The 15,385-nt window shown below is 34.2% G+C and overlaps 1 protein-coding gene across 13 annotated transcripts in view; it reads left to right on the plus strand.

Annotated features, from left to right (window-relative positions):
• The window catches only part of LOC134276809 (rootletin-like), a 153,772-nt gene that overhangs the window by 55,547 nt on the left and 82,840 nt on the right, over nt 1-15,385 (plus strand). For 2 of the 13 annotated variants that reach the window (XM_062759096.1, XM_062759097.1), the window contains exon 39: nt 934-1,008. The exons of 9 other annotated variants lie outside the window; for them this stretch is intronic. In XM_062759096.1, coding sequence (XP_062615080.1) covers nt 934-1,008 — 75 coding nt within the window. Of the gene's footprint in view, nt 1-933; nt 1,009-1,101; nt 1,793-15,385 lie in introns of those variants that run through there. 2 more of the 13 variants (XM_062759095.1, XM_062759094.1) reach the window with 2 other exon arrangements.

Below are 15,385 nucleotides of genomic sequence, written 5' to 3' on the forward strand. Positions count from 1 at the left end.
TAGTGAAATTACATGAATTCTTTGAAAATCTTCTTCTCTGCTCCTGGGTATCAAATAAACTTACTAAGTGCATAGTTATGATGAGCAAGAGTGCCTCTACCAAAAGTGTGAATTTTATGGCCCCAGGGTCAGGGGCTCTGGTGTAAGGGAGGGGGGCTCTATAGATTATATAGTGAAAATACATGAATTCTTTGAAAAAAATTCTTTTCTGCTCCTAGGAATGAAATAAACTAATTACATAGTTATGATGAGCAAGAATACCTCTTCCAAAATTTTGAATTTTATGACCCTAGTGTCAGGGGTTCTAGTGATAGGGCGGGGCTCTACTGATTATATAGTGAAAATACATTAAATCTTTGAAAGTTTTCTTCTCTGCTCTTTGGTATTAAGCAGATGAACTACCTATGTAGTTATGATGAGCAAGGGTCCTAATCTTCCAGAATTGTGAATTTCAAGGCCCCAGGGTCAGGGGTACCATAAAGGAGAGGGGGGGGGCAGTACTTGTATTCTGAAACTGGATGAATTGTTTGAAATCTGCTCCTTGGTATTAATCAAATATTTTTTAAAAGCAAGGGTGCCTTTTCAAAAATTGTGCAATGTGTGGATCTAGGCCTAAGGGTTCATGTGTGATTGGGGCATTACTTATCATGCTGAATATTACAACTGATTACTTGAATTGCATTTTTTGTTCCCCTACCCTGCCTATGTGTATTAAGTAAACAAACTAAGCAACTGCTAAGTGTATTGTTATGATGATCAATGGTGCTTCTTTCAAAATTGTGAATGCCATAGCATCCGGATTAAAACATGAATCAAATCAAATCACTAGAAAGTTGTTGCATAATGCTCAGGTGACCTATAAGGCCCATGGGCCTCTTGTATTTCAACCAAGCCTGTCAAGCAGTATTTGTATTATTTCTACTTTGTATTTAGATCAATGGACGTCGAGGACTGGTGCCTGGTTTTTTTATAGAAGAGATTCCTCACACTTTAACTGACAACTCCTAGGTGACTATAACCTACATTCCTTACTGATGGCTGCATAAAAATAGTAGTGGGAGCCCTGGTCATTTTTTAATGAATTTATGTGTGTCTTTTCAGTGTCAAGCTAACCACTGCCAGAAGGTTGTGACAGTTTCTATGCAATATTCAACCAATTCATCTAGAAGCAATTCATGTCTGCACAATTGAGCAATGATTTCTCACTTCTCATTAGAACTTTTTCTTCAGTGCTTTGCACAGTGCAGTCCTAAATACATTAGAGATCCATCTCATATACTTTGAGAAAGATCACATGCAGTGTTTAGGACACCTTTTCATATAGTGTATTTTTAAAAGTATACATGTAAGTTTGCAATATACATGTATCTATTAAGTATAATTTATATTTTTATACTTTTTCAAACATATTTTTGTTGACTGTAATTTTTTATTACATTGGTAATGCAACCCAAAGTCAATCATTATGTGTTAGCAAAACTGATAAATGTCTTCCATTTATATACGTACTAAATGATATTAACGACATACATTGAAGCACATCTGCCATTCAAGGACTGTTTTTTTCAGCAGCATTTCTCATGAACTATCTATTCACAACATTTATTTTCCCACCTCTGATGGCATTTAGCTGTACAACCTTACTCATTAATTTCAAGGGCACCTGTTGTAAAAATTATCAAAGACAGACTTTGTTATAGCAGGGCTTTACTATCGAGTCCTCAGATTATGGCATTTATTTATTGTTATTTCTATGAATGATATTAAATACATTAAAGTATTTTAAACTAGATTTCCCTTATTCTGTTGTTTCTAGTGTTCTCCATGGTATTTTTAATCAGAGTGACCTTCCCTTAAATCGAAAATAAAATAGCTGAATATATAATCCCGCAGAATAACTTGATTTTTAGGTCACCTAAGTAAACTTAGGTCACCTATTGCTATCTGTTTTTGTCTGTTGTCGTGCGTATTATTTGACCATTTTCAGCTTCTTCTCTGCAACCACTCAACCAATTTCAACCAAATTTGGCATAAAGCATCTATTGGTGAAGTTGAACGAAAATTTTGAATTTCATTTTCCTTGCCCCCCTGGGGCCTGAGGGATTTGTCAAAGCCACTTAAATTAATGCAATCTTTAAAAATCTTCTTTACTCCTGGACATCAAGCAGTCAAACTGTTGGCATGATTGTAATTAGCATTGAGTCCTCTACCAAAATTGTGAAATTCATGGCCCCAGGGTCAGGGGTTCGAGTGCTAGGGCGGGGCTAAATAGGTTATATAGTGAAAATGCATTATTTCTTTGAAAATCTTCTTCTCTGCTCCTGGACATTAAATAAACTAAATAAGTACATAGTTATGATGACCAAGAGTGCCTCTTCCAAAATTGTGAATTTCATGGCCCCAGGGTCAGTGGTTCTTAGGTGCTAGGGCAGGGCTATATAAATTATATAGTGAAAATGCATTATTTCTTTGAAAATCTTCTTAGCTCCTGGGTATTTTGATAAACAAACCAAATACATAGTAATGTTGAATAAGATTGCCTCTTCCAATATTGTGAATTTCATGGCTTCAGGGTCATGGGTTCTGGTGTTAGGGTGGGGTTCTATTTAGAATTATATAGTAAAAATGCATAGATGCTTTGAAAATTTTCTTCTCTGCTCCTGGGTATTGAACAAATTATAACCATGTGGATAGTTATGATGAGCAAGAATGTCTCTTCCAAAAAGATGAATTTCATGGCCCCTGGGTAGGGGGTTTTGGGTTTAGGGCAGGCTGTATTGATAATATAGTGAAAATACATTCTTTAAAAATCTTCTGTGCTCCTGGGTATTAAATAAACTAAACAAGTTCATAGTTATGTTGAATAAGAGGGCCTCTTCCAAAGTTGTGATTTTTATGGCCGCACACGTTCAGGGTCACGGGTTCTGGTGTTAGGATGGGGCTATAAAGTGAAAATACATTAATTCTTTAAAAATATTCTCCTCTGCTCCTGAGTATTAAACCAATGCAATGTGTACATAATTATGATGAGGAAGGATGCCTCTTCCAGATTTGTGAATTTTAGGGCCCCAGGGTCTGGGATTTTAGTGTTAGGGCGGAGCTATAATGATTATTGAAAATGCATGAATTCTTCGAAAACCTTTTCCTTTGCTCCTGGGTGTCATGCCAATGTTCTAAGTACATATTAATGATGATGAAAGGCGCCTTTTCCGATATTGTTAATTTCAGGGCCCCCGGGGCCAGGGTACTTGGGGTGGGATGGGGGTTACATAGTCTGAAAATAAATGGAAGCTTTAAAATCTGCTTTTTGGTATTAATCAACCATTTATGATGAAATAAAATTTATGATAAAATTTCCAGAATTTTGAAATATGTGCCCCCAGGGTCAGTGGTTCCTGTGGGATGGGGTGCACAACTGGTTATAAAGCGGAAATGCATTTTCTCTTTGTTACTTTGATCTACCTTTGGGTATTAAGTAACCAAAGTAAGCAAGCTATGTGTATAGTTATGATAAACAATAGTGCCTCTTTCAAAATTTTGAATTTCGTGACCTTTGATTTAAAACACGAACCAATTCAATTGTTGGAAAGTTGTTACATGATACTCAGGTGACCTATAAGGCCCGTTGGCCTCTTGTTTAAATTTATTGCTGATTTTTCAGAAGCCTTCTGTGTTTTTGCAGTTGACTCAATTATAAGCAAGAGCATATATTGGAAAGTGGAGGCACCTATTTTTATTATGCTAAAACAGTTAGTAAGTACATAGATGTGGTTTAAATTTAATAAGTTTAACTTTGGAGACAAAATATGAGAATTACTCCTTATACATGTACAGATATATCTAAGTAAAGTTTGATATTTCTTGATGAAGATTAATCTTGTAATTTCATACAAATGAATTCAATCAGTATATACAATGTATATAAACATATATACGAGGGTTGTTCGAAAAGTTTGTGGACAATGTTGATCTTCGCTATATTACTTTCAAGAAATTCAATATAAGCACAATGTAAAATGTTAAAATTTTTGTTTTGTTGATATGTGAAGTTTCATTCCATTCGATTTAGCATCTATCAATTTACTTCATTTAAAATCAACATGTTTTGTACCCGCGGAGCACACTTAACGACAATGTAACGTCAAAACATAGCGTCATGAATTCCTTAATCTCTATACATTTCACACAGTATAATCCAATGCCCACTCATTAAATCCTTTTTCTAATACTTGCCATTTAATTTTTTAAGAATTGCTCTCGTTGTATGATTTCCTTTGTGAAAGATTTCATTTCTGTTATAACAATTCTGCTTTCATAGAATAAGCAACTCTGATGCGCCTATGTCTTTCCTTTTTTCAACTTTCAGAAAGTTTCTGTTTAAATTTTTACAGTAACCGTTTCTTCACAGATTATCTTCATCCGATACAGAGTCTGTCACTCAGATACTGCCTGTACTATTTTGTACATACATGCAGAACTCGCTTGTGACATATTTTTTTTTTATTCCTCCAACATTTTTTATTTCATTCAGGATTTTTCCTGAGTAAAATACAAAATTGCATCATTATCTGCTGCTCCGTGACGTTCTAAAACATCATAAATTGTTTATATCGTTTTCTGTGAGGACTACCTATCTTTTCAAGTTGATTTCTTTTCAACAAAGCAAAAAAATAAGCCATAACCTGGACAACGAACCGATATAATACTTCTTAATTTGAATTTCTAGGTTGTTTTTCGTTTTTCTCCATTTTACAAGCAATATAGCTACATACATTATTAAGGCCATTATTTAGTGTATTGTTTGTAACTTACGAAATTTTGACAATGTCATGCTCCGCGATCCAATTTTTGCTTTTTTAAAATTTGAATAAATCGTGATATTTAAAAAAAAAAGAAATTAATTCAAATAATTTGGATTTATTGTTAAAATATGACGTCAAATAAAAAAGACGGCGGAAGTTCACGAAATTTTCGAACAAACCTCATAATATATATGTACTTCCATGCAACCCATCCATATGAATGAATTCCAGAATAATTCATGTATATTTCGTTTTACAATTTGTACTGAAACACTTTAACAACTCCTTCCCAGTATCCTATCCACAGTAAAAAAAATTGTATAGGGACAGTGAGAATGGATTGTCACTTGATTGTCTATAAGAAATAACTTTATGAACTCCCCGTCAGGTCTTAGCAGATGAATCTGTTGGTTGTTAACGTCAGTAAAAGTATTTTGGAAATATAAGGAATGGCTGTGTAGTTAGTATAGTATGCCATAGACATTATCGATAGTGGGAAGCGTGGGATAATCTATGCAAATCCCATATGCTTATCCCACGTTTCTCACCATCGTTGATGCCCTGACATACTATACGAACTAGACAATGTTTCCTGAAATAATTCATGTATTTAACATTGTAAATTTTAATAAATTCATGTATAGAATGAATTCCTTAATAATATGTACATGTATTATTCATTTCATAATTTGTATTGAAACACTTTGACAAGTCCATCATGGTATCCAACCCACAATGTAGACTTGTATAGGGATAATCTGACTGGATTGTTCACTTCACTCTCTGTCAGTAAGAACTTCAAGAACTCCCCGTCAAGACTTAGGAGATGGATCTGTTTGTTCAAAAGGTCAGTAACAAGGATGTTACAGAGGGAGTCACACTTTACATCACGTGGTCTAAAGTCATCAGTCAGGTTCTGTCCACGGTAGACAGACTTCATACGACCAGAGGGAGACATTATCACTAGTTCACCTGTAGTGGGACTTGTATTGTTTACAACACATATATCACTGTTACTATTCTGTGTGACTCTGGTTGGCCGTATAAACAATCTGGTCTGACCGTCCTCCTGGTACTCATACTTATGGATGACATCGCCTGTCATTGTGATGTGTCTCACAAGACGTCTGCTTTGCGACTTTAATTTGTAAAAATCTGATTCCTCATCTCTCAAGGTGACCAGTAATCCACCGTCCACTGACTGACAGATTCCTCCTGGTACCAGTGGATCTGTACTGATGATTGTAGAGACAGATCCTGATGGTGACAGACAACTGATGGATTTGTTTCTACCGTCAGAAAAATAAACATCACCACTACCAGTCACACACATGTCATTAGGGTCAACACTAAATCTATGCAATTTTTTGCCTTGCTTATTGACTTTTTGTATATATTTTGAATTTAATTCATTTATGTAACATTGGTCTTCACTAATTGCCTCCAAAGCATATATAGCTTTATCTCCATATTGAAATGAGTTTATTTGATCCGTACTAATATCTAAATTTAAAATTTTTCCAACCAAAGACTCAAGTAATTCATCATCAATTTTCCCTTTAATGAACCTAACTGAATGGTCACAGTTTGTCGCATGAGCCTCCAATTCAGACAGCATTTTCTTCAGTTCTCTGTGGTTGTCAATCAAGCTGTAATCTGACATTGTGCTGTTGTTCTCCTCCATGAATTCCAGTGTGCCAACAATTCCTCTCTTCTTCTTTTCTAATTCAGATTTCACAAGATTCAATTGATCATTCCTTTTTACCAAATTTTCTTCCAATGTTTTTTCATTACGTTGTATGATTTCTGTCAGCCTGGCCATTATTTGATTTAAATGATTCTGTAACTCTTTAATCTCAGAGTCACATAGTCGTTTATTTTCTGTGATCTGTTTTGGAATATTCTCTATCTTTTCATTTATTCCAGGCAAATCCCCTTCCCTGATCTTCTTCAGAAATTCCTGCAACCCCCTCCTCCTTTCGGTGGCTGCCGTGGGTAAAGTTTTCCAATCATGATCTCTATGATCTGTTTTAGCACACGTGGTACAAATGAATTCATCACAGTCTTCACATATAATATCAATAGGTAACTCATGGAATTCACACATTTTAATGTGTACTAGAGGAGAGCCCAGTGGATATTCTTCCAAGTTATTTCCAGCCATGTTTGTTGGGTGAAGCTAACTTGGTAATGATCTAGTTTTGTGTGTACTGGTGTGTGCATGTACGTTAGATAACTACTCGGATTGTAAAGCTGGACTTTAAATTTTATCAAAAGACAGCTAGATGCGAAATGCTTTGTAAACGTACAAGTGTCTACTGGTGCATTGAAGTGAAAGACTGTCTGCACGAAATGTTCCACTCGGAATATAGGGGGAATTGAGGCGTACTTGGAGAAGGAATTCCGGGCGTCAGTTTGTCTCTCTACATATATGGTGATACACAAGTTCCGGGCGTAACTCAAGCGGAAACCAAGAGGAAAGTGGCAGGAATTTGAGGCGAAAAATGCAAATGAGCTACGCCCGGAAAAAAATTACGCCTGGAATAGAATTATGCCTGGAATGTCCTTATTATTATATAATACTGTGTGACCTAAAAACCTATGTATTTACCATGTTAACAAAGAAAAACATTTAGATTATGATTTACAATGTCAAAGCTAAAGATTTAGCTTTTTGAACTGTAAGAAAACATAATGACAGGTCATTAACATAATACATGTATAGATATATAACTTATAAATTTTGTGTAAGGGACACTAAAACACCACCATGATTGAGTGTGTATTTAGAATTAAACAAACTTTTTACAATACGGGTTTATTTTATCACTTCACTAATCATACTGAAACATTTTAGTTACCCAATACAGTTCTTCATTTACTCTGTCAGTAGTTTACAGTTCGAGACTCACTGCAGCCTGTATCATACTGTTATTTCTCAGAATGTGTGCAAGGAAACTTCAATATCTTAAGTAATTTTTAGGGTCAACAAGTTATAACTCAATATCATGTACATTATCATAATCAAATTTACTCCAATAGGTACCAGATATTAATTATCACACCTACCAGCAGATACTGTGTCATCCACAAGAAGTGTAAAAGCCTTAACATTAAGATATATGCATTTCCTGTTTCACTCACACTAAACTCCCTCCTGCATGATCCAATTCAAACTTAACCTTCTATCTGAAATGACCCTTAATTGATAATTGAATTGACTAATCAGAGGCTTTTACTTCTCCTGAAAGTTCCAGGCGTAATTTTTGTTTCTATTTTCCTGCATTTTACGCCCGGAAAATCTGAACTTGACAATAGACGCCCGGAAATTAGAAATGCCGCCTGTAAGACGTCTCTTCTACTGAGGCGTAACTTTTCGAAAATTCCATCTCCGCCTCAAGTACGCCCGGAATTTGCCAATTCCTGCTCAATTCCACCCAAATTCCAGGCGGAATCCGCCCTTAAAATTCATACAGGAGAAAAATGATACAATTTCAAGTATGAGTAAATTTATAATGTGAAGTTTCTTTTCCATGCAGATCTAGAAGGAAATGGTCAGAGGGAAATGGTGAATTTAAAGCATACTTACCATAAATGAAAATTCATTAAATAGGAAAATTTATTAAGTTTGTTTAAATGAAGCACTACAACTTACGTTCTTTTAAGGAGGGACAATTTTACTATTGGAAAATTAAGTGGTATCAATTAAAAGTCTTCTAAAGACTATTAGGCCATAAAAATGAAACGGATGTGAAAGTTTACACCCATAATGAAAATTCTAGTTTAATCAGTTTGTACCCCCTGAAGGTAAACGGTTTGGCAACAGTAAGGTTTTACATGTAAAGTACAGGTAAATCATCTCAGGAACTGCAAAGTTCTGATTGGTTTAAATAAGAAAGCATCCTCATGCAAGTAGTGCAAAGTGTTTTTACAAATCATGGCCCCTTGGCTTGATTCCTTTATTGATTTTTCTTAAATGTTTCAATGTAAAATTGTATTCCCTGTTGTGGTCCCGCTCTACCCTCGCAAGTCATGATTTTAACAATTTAGAATCTGCACTATTCCAGGATACTTATATATACCTGGTACCTGGTACGTTTCAGCCTTTCTAGTCAGTGGTTTTCAGAAGAAAGTTTTTCCTACATATTTTCATGTATATTGTACGTGGATTCCCTATTGTGGTCCGCCCTATACCCGTTGAACATGATTTTAACAATTTAGAATATACACTACCCCAGAAAGTTTCCAAATAAGTTTCAGCTTTTCTGGCCCGGTGGTTCTTGAGAAGAAGATTTGAAAAGATTTTTTCTATATGTTTCAATGTAAAATTTGGATTCCTTATTGTGACCCGCCATACCCCCGGGAATCATGATTTTAATGATTCTACGTACGTAGAGTCTACGTACACTACCCCAGATAAGTTTCAGCCTTTCTGGGACAGTGTTTATTGAGAAGAAGATTTTTAAAATTTTTCCTATATATTTCTATGTAAAACTTGGATTCCCTATTGTGGCCCCGCCCTACGTACCCCGGGGATCGTGATTTTAACAATTTAGAATCTACAGAAAGTTTTCACTTAAGTTTCAGCTTTTCTGGCCCAGTGGTTCTTTAGATTTGTAAAGATTTTTCCTATATATTGCAATGTCAAAATTGGATTCCCTATTTTGGCCCCGCCCTTTCCCCGGGGATCATGATTTTAACAATTGAAAATCTGCATTACCCCAGGATGCCTCCACATTAAGTTTCAGCTTTCCTGTCTCAAAGGTTTTTGAGAAGGATTTTTTTAATGACCTTTTGTTTTTTCTTGATTATCTCCCCTTGTAAGGGCACTCGGCCCTTCATTTTTACAATGTTAACTCCATTTAACCCAAGAATGCTTTGTATTCAGTTAAGTTAAAATTGGTCCAGTGGCTCTTGAGAAGATGTATGAAAAGTTTACTGACGGACGGACAGACGGACGCTATCAGCTCAGGTGAGCTAAAAATGAGTGATAGTTATTCTTTTGCCAATTGCGTACACTTTGAAGTGAAAGTTGCACATGCTCCAGATGACACTAACGCAAACATTGATCCATTGTTCTGAGTGCTGAAGAAAAGTCTTTATTTGTATTTAGCCTTATATTAATTAAGGAAATGTTTTAAGGAATCACTGTCTAGTTTTGAGAGTATGCCAGGGCATCAACAATAGTGGGAAACATGGGATAATTTGCATAACGGGCGAAGCCCGTTTTGCTAAAATTGTAGACTTAGACATTAAGAATGTAGACTAATCGATTTAAATTACACGAGGACTTCCATGCCAATTTCAATAGTCCTCGCACATTGACGTCAAACACAAAGGTAGCCGCACGAGATTTACGTGCATATTTGGCCTCCTTAGCATCAGACACAGAGACAGATGCGCACGAGATTTGAATGCGTATTAGGCTTCCTTAGCTGCTGACCTATCGACCTGCCTAATTTACATTCCGGCAGAATTATCAGGAAATCAACTCCGCTTACTTTCAAAGGGTTATTATAGAGAAAAAAATTAGAAATGGAAATATTTTGCGAAGGTCTGCAATTTGCAAACAATAAATCATTCAGGGCTTAATAACTCTTGCATCAAACCTGTACCAATTGAAAATTTACCCCTTTTCCCAAATTATTAAGGTGAACAAATCCCAATTAACTCACAGACACCGGTCATTAATAAAATAATTGAATATAAATAAGTAGCAACGTTCATTTGGCAAGTATATTTTGAACTGAAAGTTACGTATCTTCCGCACGAGACTTGGATTCAGTGAAAAATCTTGCAGAGGACTGAAATTGCAAACAATAAATCAATCATTTTTTTCTATTCTAAGATTCACGATGTCTGTCTATATATATCTCCTATTAGAAAGTCCCATTAAGATCATCCATCCTTAAACTATTATAATAAAATGCATCGTCACGGTGAGGACGTGGATTAAAGCACAATTGCTCGATAATTTAAGCCATTTGTCTTGTTATTGACACAAACGCAATTCTAATCTTATGTATTGCTGTATGAAAATATACAGAGAGAGATCGAACAGTATTTGAGTTCAAAAGTCCATTAAACAATACAATTCAGGAGCAGCGCAAAACACGGACCTCTTTAGCATCAGATGTGGGATCAGATGCCATGGAAGAGTAAGCATCCCCTGCCAACCGGTCATACCCGCAGTGTGCCCTGTTAGTGCTAAGTTATTTTGTCTGTCTATTGGTATACTTTTCATGAAGTTAGAAACATATTTTTTTAATTTCACCTTAACTAAAGGTCACGGTGACCTTTCAGTACAATGTTAACAGTGGGACAGGATTTTGAGACATTCGGCTGTAAAATCTAAATAAGAGGTCACAGCAACCTGTTATAATGTGTGACAAACCCTCTACCAAAATTAACAAATCTGAATTATACATTCTAGACCTCGTAGAATTTAAGTAATAAGCTGGACACAAAAATGCCAAAAGACAGACGGACATGAATGTCATGCCGTCTTAAGGGTAATTAACACAAACAAAAAATGGATGCATGGATTGATATCTATTTTTTGACTGATTTTGATTTGAAATGACATAAATAATAAATCCCTAAATTATAAAGAAATCGTAGGTTTTCTTTGGTGCTAAGATATGGCACTTTGTTTCGCTTTCTATATAATTCTATACAAAATTTTGCACAAATTTTTGATCTTATGACAAAGTCATATAAAATTTTCCCAATATACCTGGTAAACATTATTCTGATTATCAATTTAAACATAAATCTATGAGAAATATTGCTGATTTCTGAAAAAAGTTTGTTTGTGTTGTTTATCCTTAAGACAGGTGTAATTATTCAATCTAATATACCTGGGTATATATATACATTAGAAATTTAAAAAAAAGACATTTTATCTCTTCGATTAACTGATTGGTGAATACATAAATTATTACCTATGCATATAATGAAATTATACTCACCGTCAATAGAAAAGCAACACCCTAATTTTAGGATGAAAATTATATACAGGTTATAACTATGTACCAAAAAGTTAGGATATTTTCTACGTTGCCAAATCAGTTATTTAACGGTTGAATGAATTTCTTTCCATTACCGGAAGTTGCTTTTTAGCCCTCTTAACAGAATTCAAAATTTTCCATTTTTAATAAAATTTTAACAATATTTTGGGTTTCCAAGGTTTTGAAACTGTTAATCATAAGTATTGTTCTGAAAGGCCGGGAAAAAAATCCTTCTTTCTTTACCGGATGTGATGCCTATATTTTCTCAAAACGACTGATTTTCATTGCTAATGCTGGAAATTCTCAAAATAAAGGAAAAAAAGAGCTGCAGATGCAAATGTACGCTATATAACGACATATCAGGCTCATGTGTTTCAATAGCATAAATGGCAGTTTCTTGACCGGAAGTCCAAAAGTTGGTACACTACGCCAGGTTAGAGAAAATTCGACCGCAATATCTGAAAAACATGTATTTAAAAATGCCCAAGAGTATTAATTTCGTTCAGATTAAGACATTAATAAACTTAATGCATGGTAGAAATCGGGCTGCATTTGTTGTATATGGCGGACTAGTACGTTTTCATTAAATGGTCGGAAGGGGGGATGTTTTAAGATTCTCACGGGTATTTGTTTCTTTCTAAGGTCTAAAAATAACATTTCATGTTTAAATGGAGCATTAATATTTGTAAATTTACTTTTTACCTAAATATATTCATTTTTAGTGTTATCATTCAACTTTAGAAGGTAACATATAACTCTTAAAACATCCCCCCTTCTTGCTATCAGTCATTTCGAGGAAATATAGGCATCACATCCGGTAAAGAAAGAAGGATTTTTTTCCCGGCCTTTTAGTACAATACTTATGACTAACAGTTTCAAAACCTTGGAAACCCAAAATATTGTTAAAATTTTATTAAAAATGGAAAATTTTGAATTCTGTTAAGAGGGCTAAAAGGCAACTTCCGATAATGGAAAGAAATTCATTCAACCGTTAAATAACTGATTTGGCAAAGCAAAAGTTGTCCTAACTTTTTTAGTACATAGTTATAATCTGTATATAATTTTCACCCTAAAATTAGGGTGTTGCGATTCTATTGACGGTGAGTATATAAATACAATTTGAAATTAATATACTTGTGATTTTAAAATAAATTGTATTTATAGTTAAATAAATGTATAAATGTATAGGTTATATTACTTTTCAAATAACACAGTCCTGACTAGATATTATTAATGTGAAAATAAGCATGTTCACAATATGTTTTGTCATTATGGGAGTTACTTTTGTGAGTCTACCTGTCTGTCTGTCGTATAGTTGTAAACGACTTATTGTGTCTGTCTTTGAATGACCGTCTCTGAATAAATATACAATATCAATTTACTGAAGGGCAAATAGTGCTCAAAGACTAAAATCGTATTGCAATAGATTGCTTTGCTTAGCAATGTCTGCATTGAAAATAATTGAAGACATAAATTTGTCAAAAATGATTAAAATGATATTTTGAAAGCATAAAATAACTAAAACGTTTGGCAAAGGGCAATTATACAAAAACACATGGGATACATGTACATTAAGTCTTCATTTTTTGTTTTTCACATTTAAAAAAAATGGTTTTTTATTAAAAAAAAATGTACAATTGAATGTGTATGTACTACATGTAGTACTCACCGATAATCATATTTTTATACACTGTACATGTGTTTCTGCAAATTCTCAGCCTTTATACCATAATCTGGATATTGTTTCAATAAACAGATGTCATTTGTCTATATCGTATAGAGAAAACACCCTAATTATTCATTTGTCCAACGTCTGCCCTCGAATTTCTCCAAAGAACGTCACTCCAAAGTTTTATTTATAAAACTTTCAAATGTTGCCTCTGGAGAGTCCAAACAGTATTTAACGGTACCTGCTTTCCATTTTCTGTCACAGGTGTCTCTGTCATCGCAGGCATAATCCAGTAAACTTTAAGGTGCTTTGGTGTCAGGCAGGAGAGTTCGTCACAAGTATTCTCCGTGATTTTTCCCATGCAAAATGAAGGATCATTTATAATTAATCGATTATTCATGTTTTTATTTCAAAGAAAACCAAAAGCTACAGAAGATATAGTTCTAATGAAGTATATACAATTAAAAATAATTTTCAACTATTCAAATAACAAGCATCTTGTTTAAATGGATTCATACTAAAAATGTCTGTTGTTGATCTGAACTATCTCAAAGTAATTACATGTATTTTGAAACTTTGGTTTCGTCCTTAATAACAAGAATACACATTTGAAGGTTCGATTGAAAATTTTCCCAATCATTACAACGAACACAAGGCGGGTGTGATCGGTTGACAGGGGATTCATACTCCGATGTTTTTAGAGGTCCGTGTTTGTTTTGCTTCCAATTTATAATGTTCAATGGATTTTAAAAATCAATTACCAGTTCAGTTCATTATCTACTTATTTAATATTTCTTTGGTAATAAGTGACTCATAAGGAAATTTATTTTATACTGATTTCTGGTTTCAGAAACCAGTTGTATGCACAGACTCAGCACAACCCAGCTTGTTATACTTACCTGGTGACTGGTTGTAAAATTGATGTCTGTCTGTCTATACTTCCTGTCCAGGGATTGTCTCTGCCTGGACAGATTGTTTTATGTAACTGTAATGTACCTCAATCTTTAGACTCAGAACAAAAACTCTTCACCCTGAGCTGTGATCAGGGGGCACCAGTGTAAGCAAATCAGTTAAGTGTCTCTGCGAGTCTCTAACCTTTTACCATCAACTAAATTCTTAACTCCTTATTACAGAAAAAGATTACGATATTCATTAAATTCAGCAGACAAACTAGTATATCCAGTAATAATATGAATGTCTGATTAATTTCAGCTAAATTCAATAACGTACAAATGTTTTGTCTGATTCCAATAACTTTCAGATCCTAAATTTTCGGCTGTACATTAAGTATTACAAGTGTATAATGAAAATAATTTTCAATGTTTTTTTTTAATCAATTTCACAAGTGTAAAGATCTTGTCTCAAGAGTGAAAGAAAATCAATAACGACCTAAAGAAAATTTATTTTTTTTTTGTTTTAATATCTTTGAGATTCCTTTTCCTTTGTCTTAACATATGGCAGTATGGTTGACTGTGACATCACAGTTGAGTGGTTGAGAGATATCATTTAAACTATTGTAAAATTGAAAATTGTAGAAATGGATATTTCAAGAATCTTTCATGTTGAATTATTTACTTTCAATCCTTTTAAAAAGAAGAATTTATTTAAATATATTAATGTACATGCATTTTTTCGTTTTGGCAATGCATTCTGTTTGAGAATACCACATGCACATTTATAATTTCAACAGAATGGAAAAAAAAATAATTTTAAAGGTATTCTAAGGACTTAAATTGGACAAATGTTTATGATTAATCTATATTTATCTTGAGAGTTTCAGATAAAAAAAATCGTCATAATTTAATCATGGTAAAAATTAAAGTCCTTGTATCGTGAAACATTGAACCTATGCTCGGTAGGGTCATCGGAATGATGCAATATTGAACGTTAACAGGACAGACGTA

This window comes from Saccostrea cucullata, unplaced genomic scaffold (genome assembly GCF_032062105.1).
Source record: "Saccostrea cucullata isolate Sc308-1 unplaced genomic scaffold, CSIRO_AGI_Scuc_v1 ctg476, whole genome shotgun sequence".
Taxonomy (NCBI): domain Eukaryota; kingdom Metazoa; phylum Mollusca; class Bivalvia; order Ostreida; family Ostreidae; genus Saccostrea; species Saccostrea cuccullata.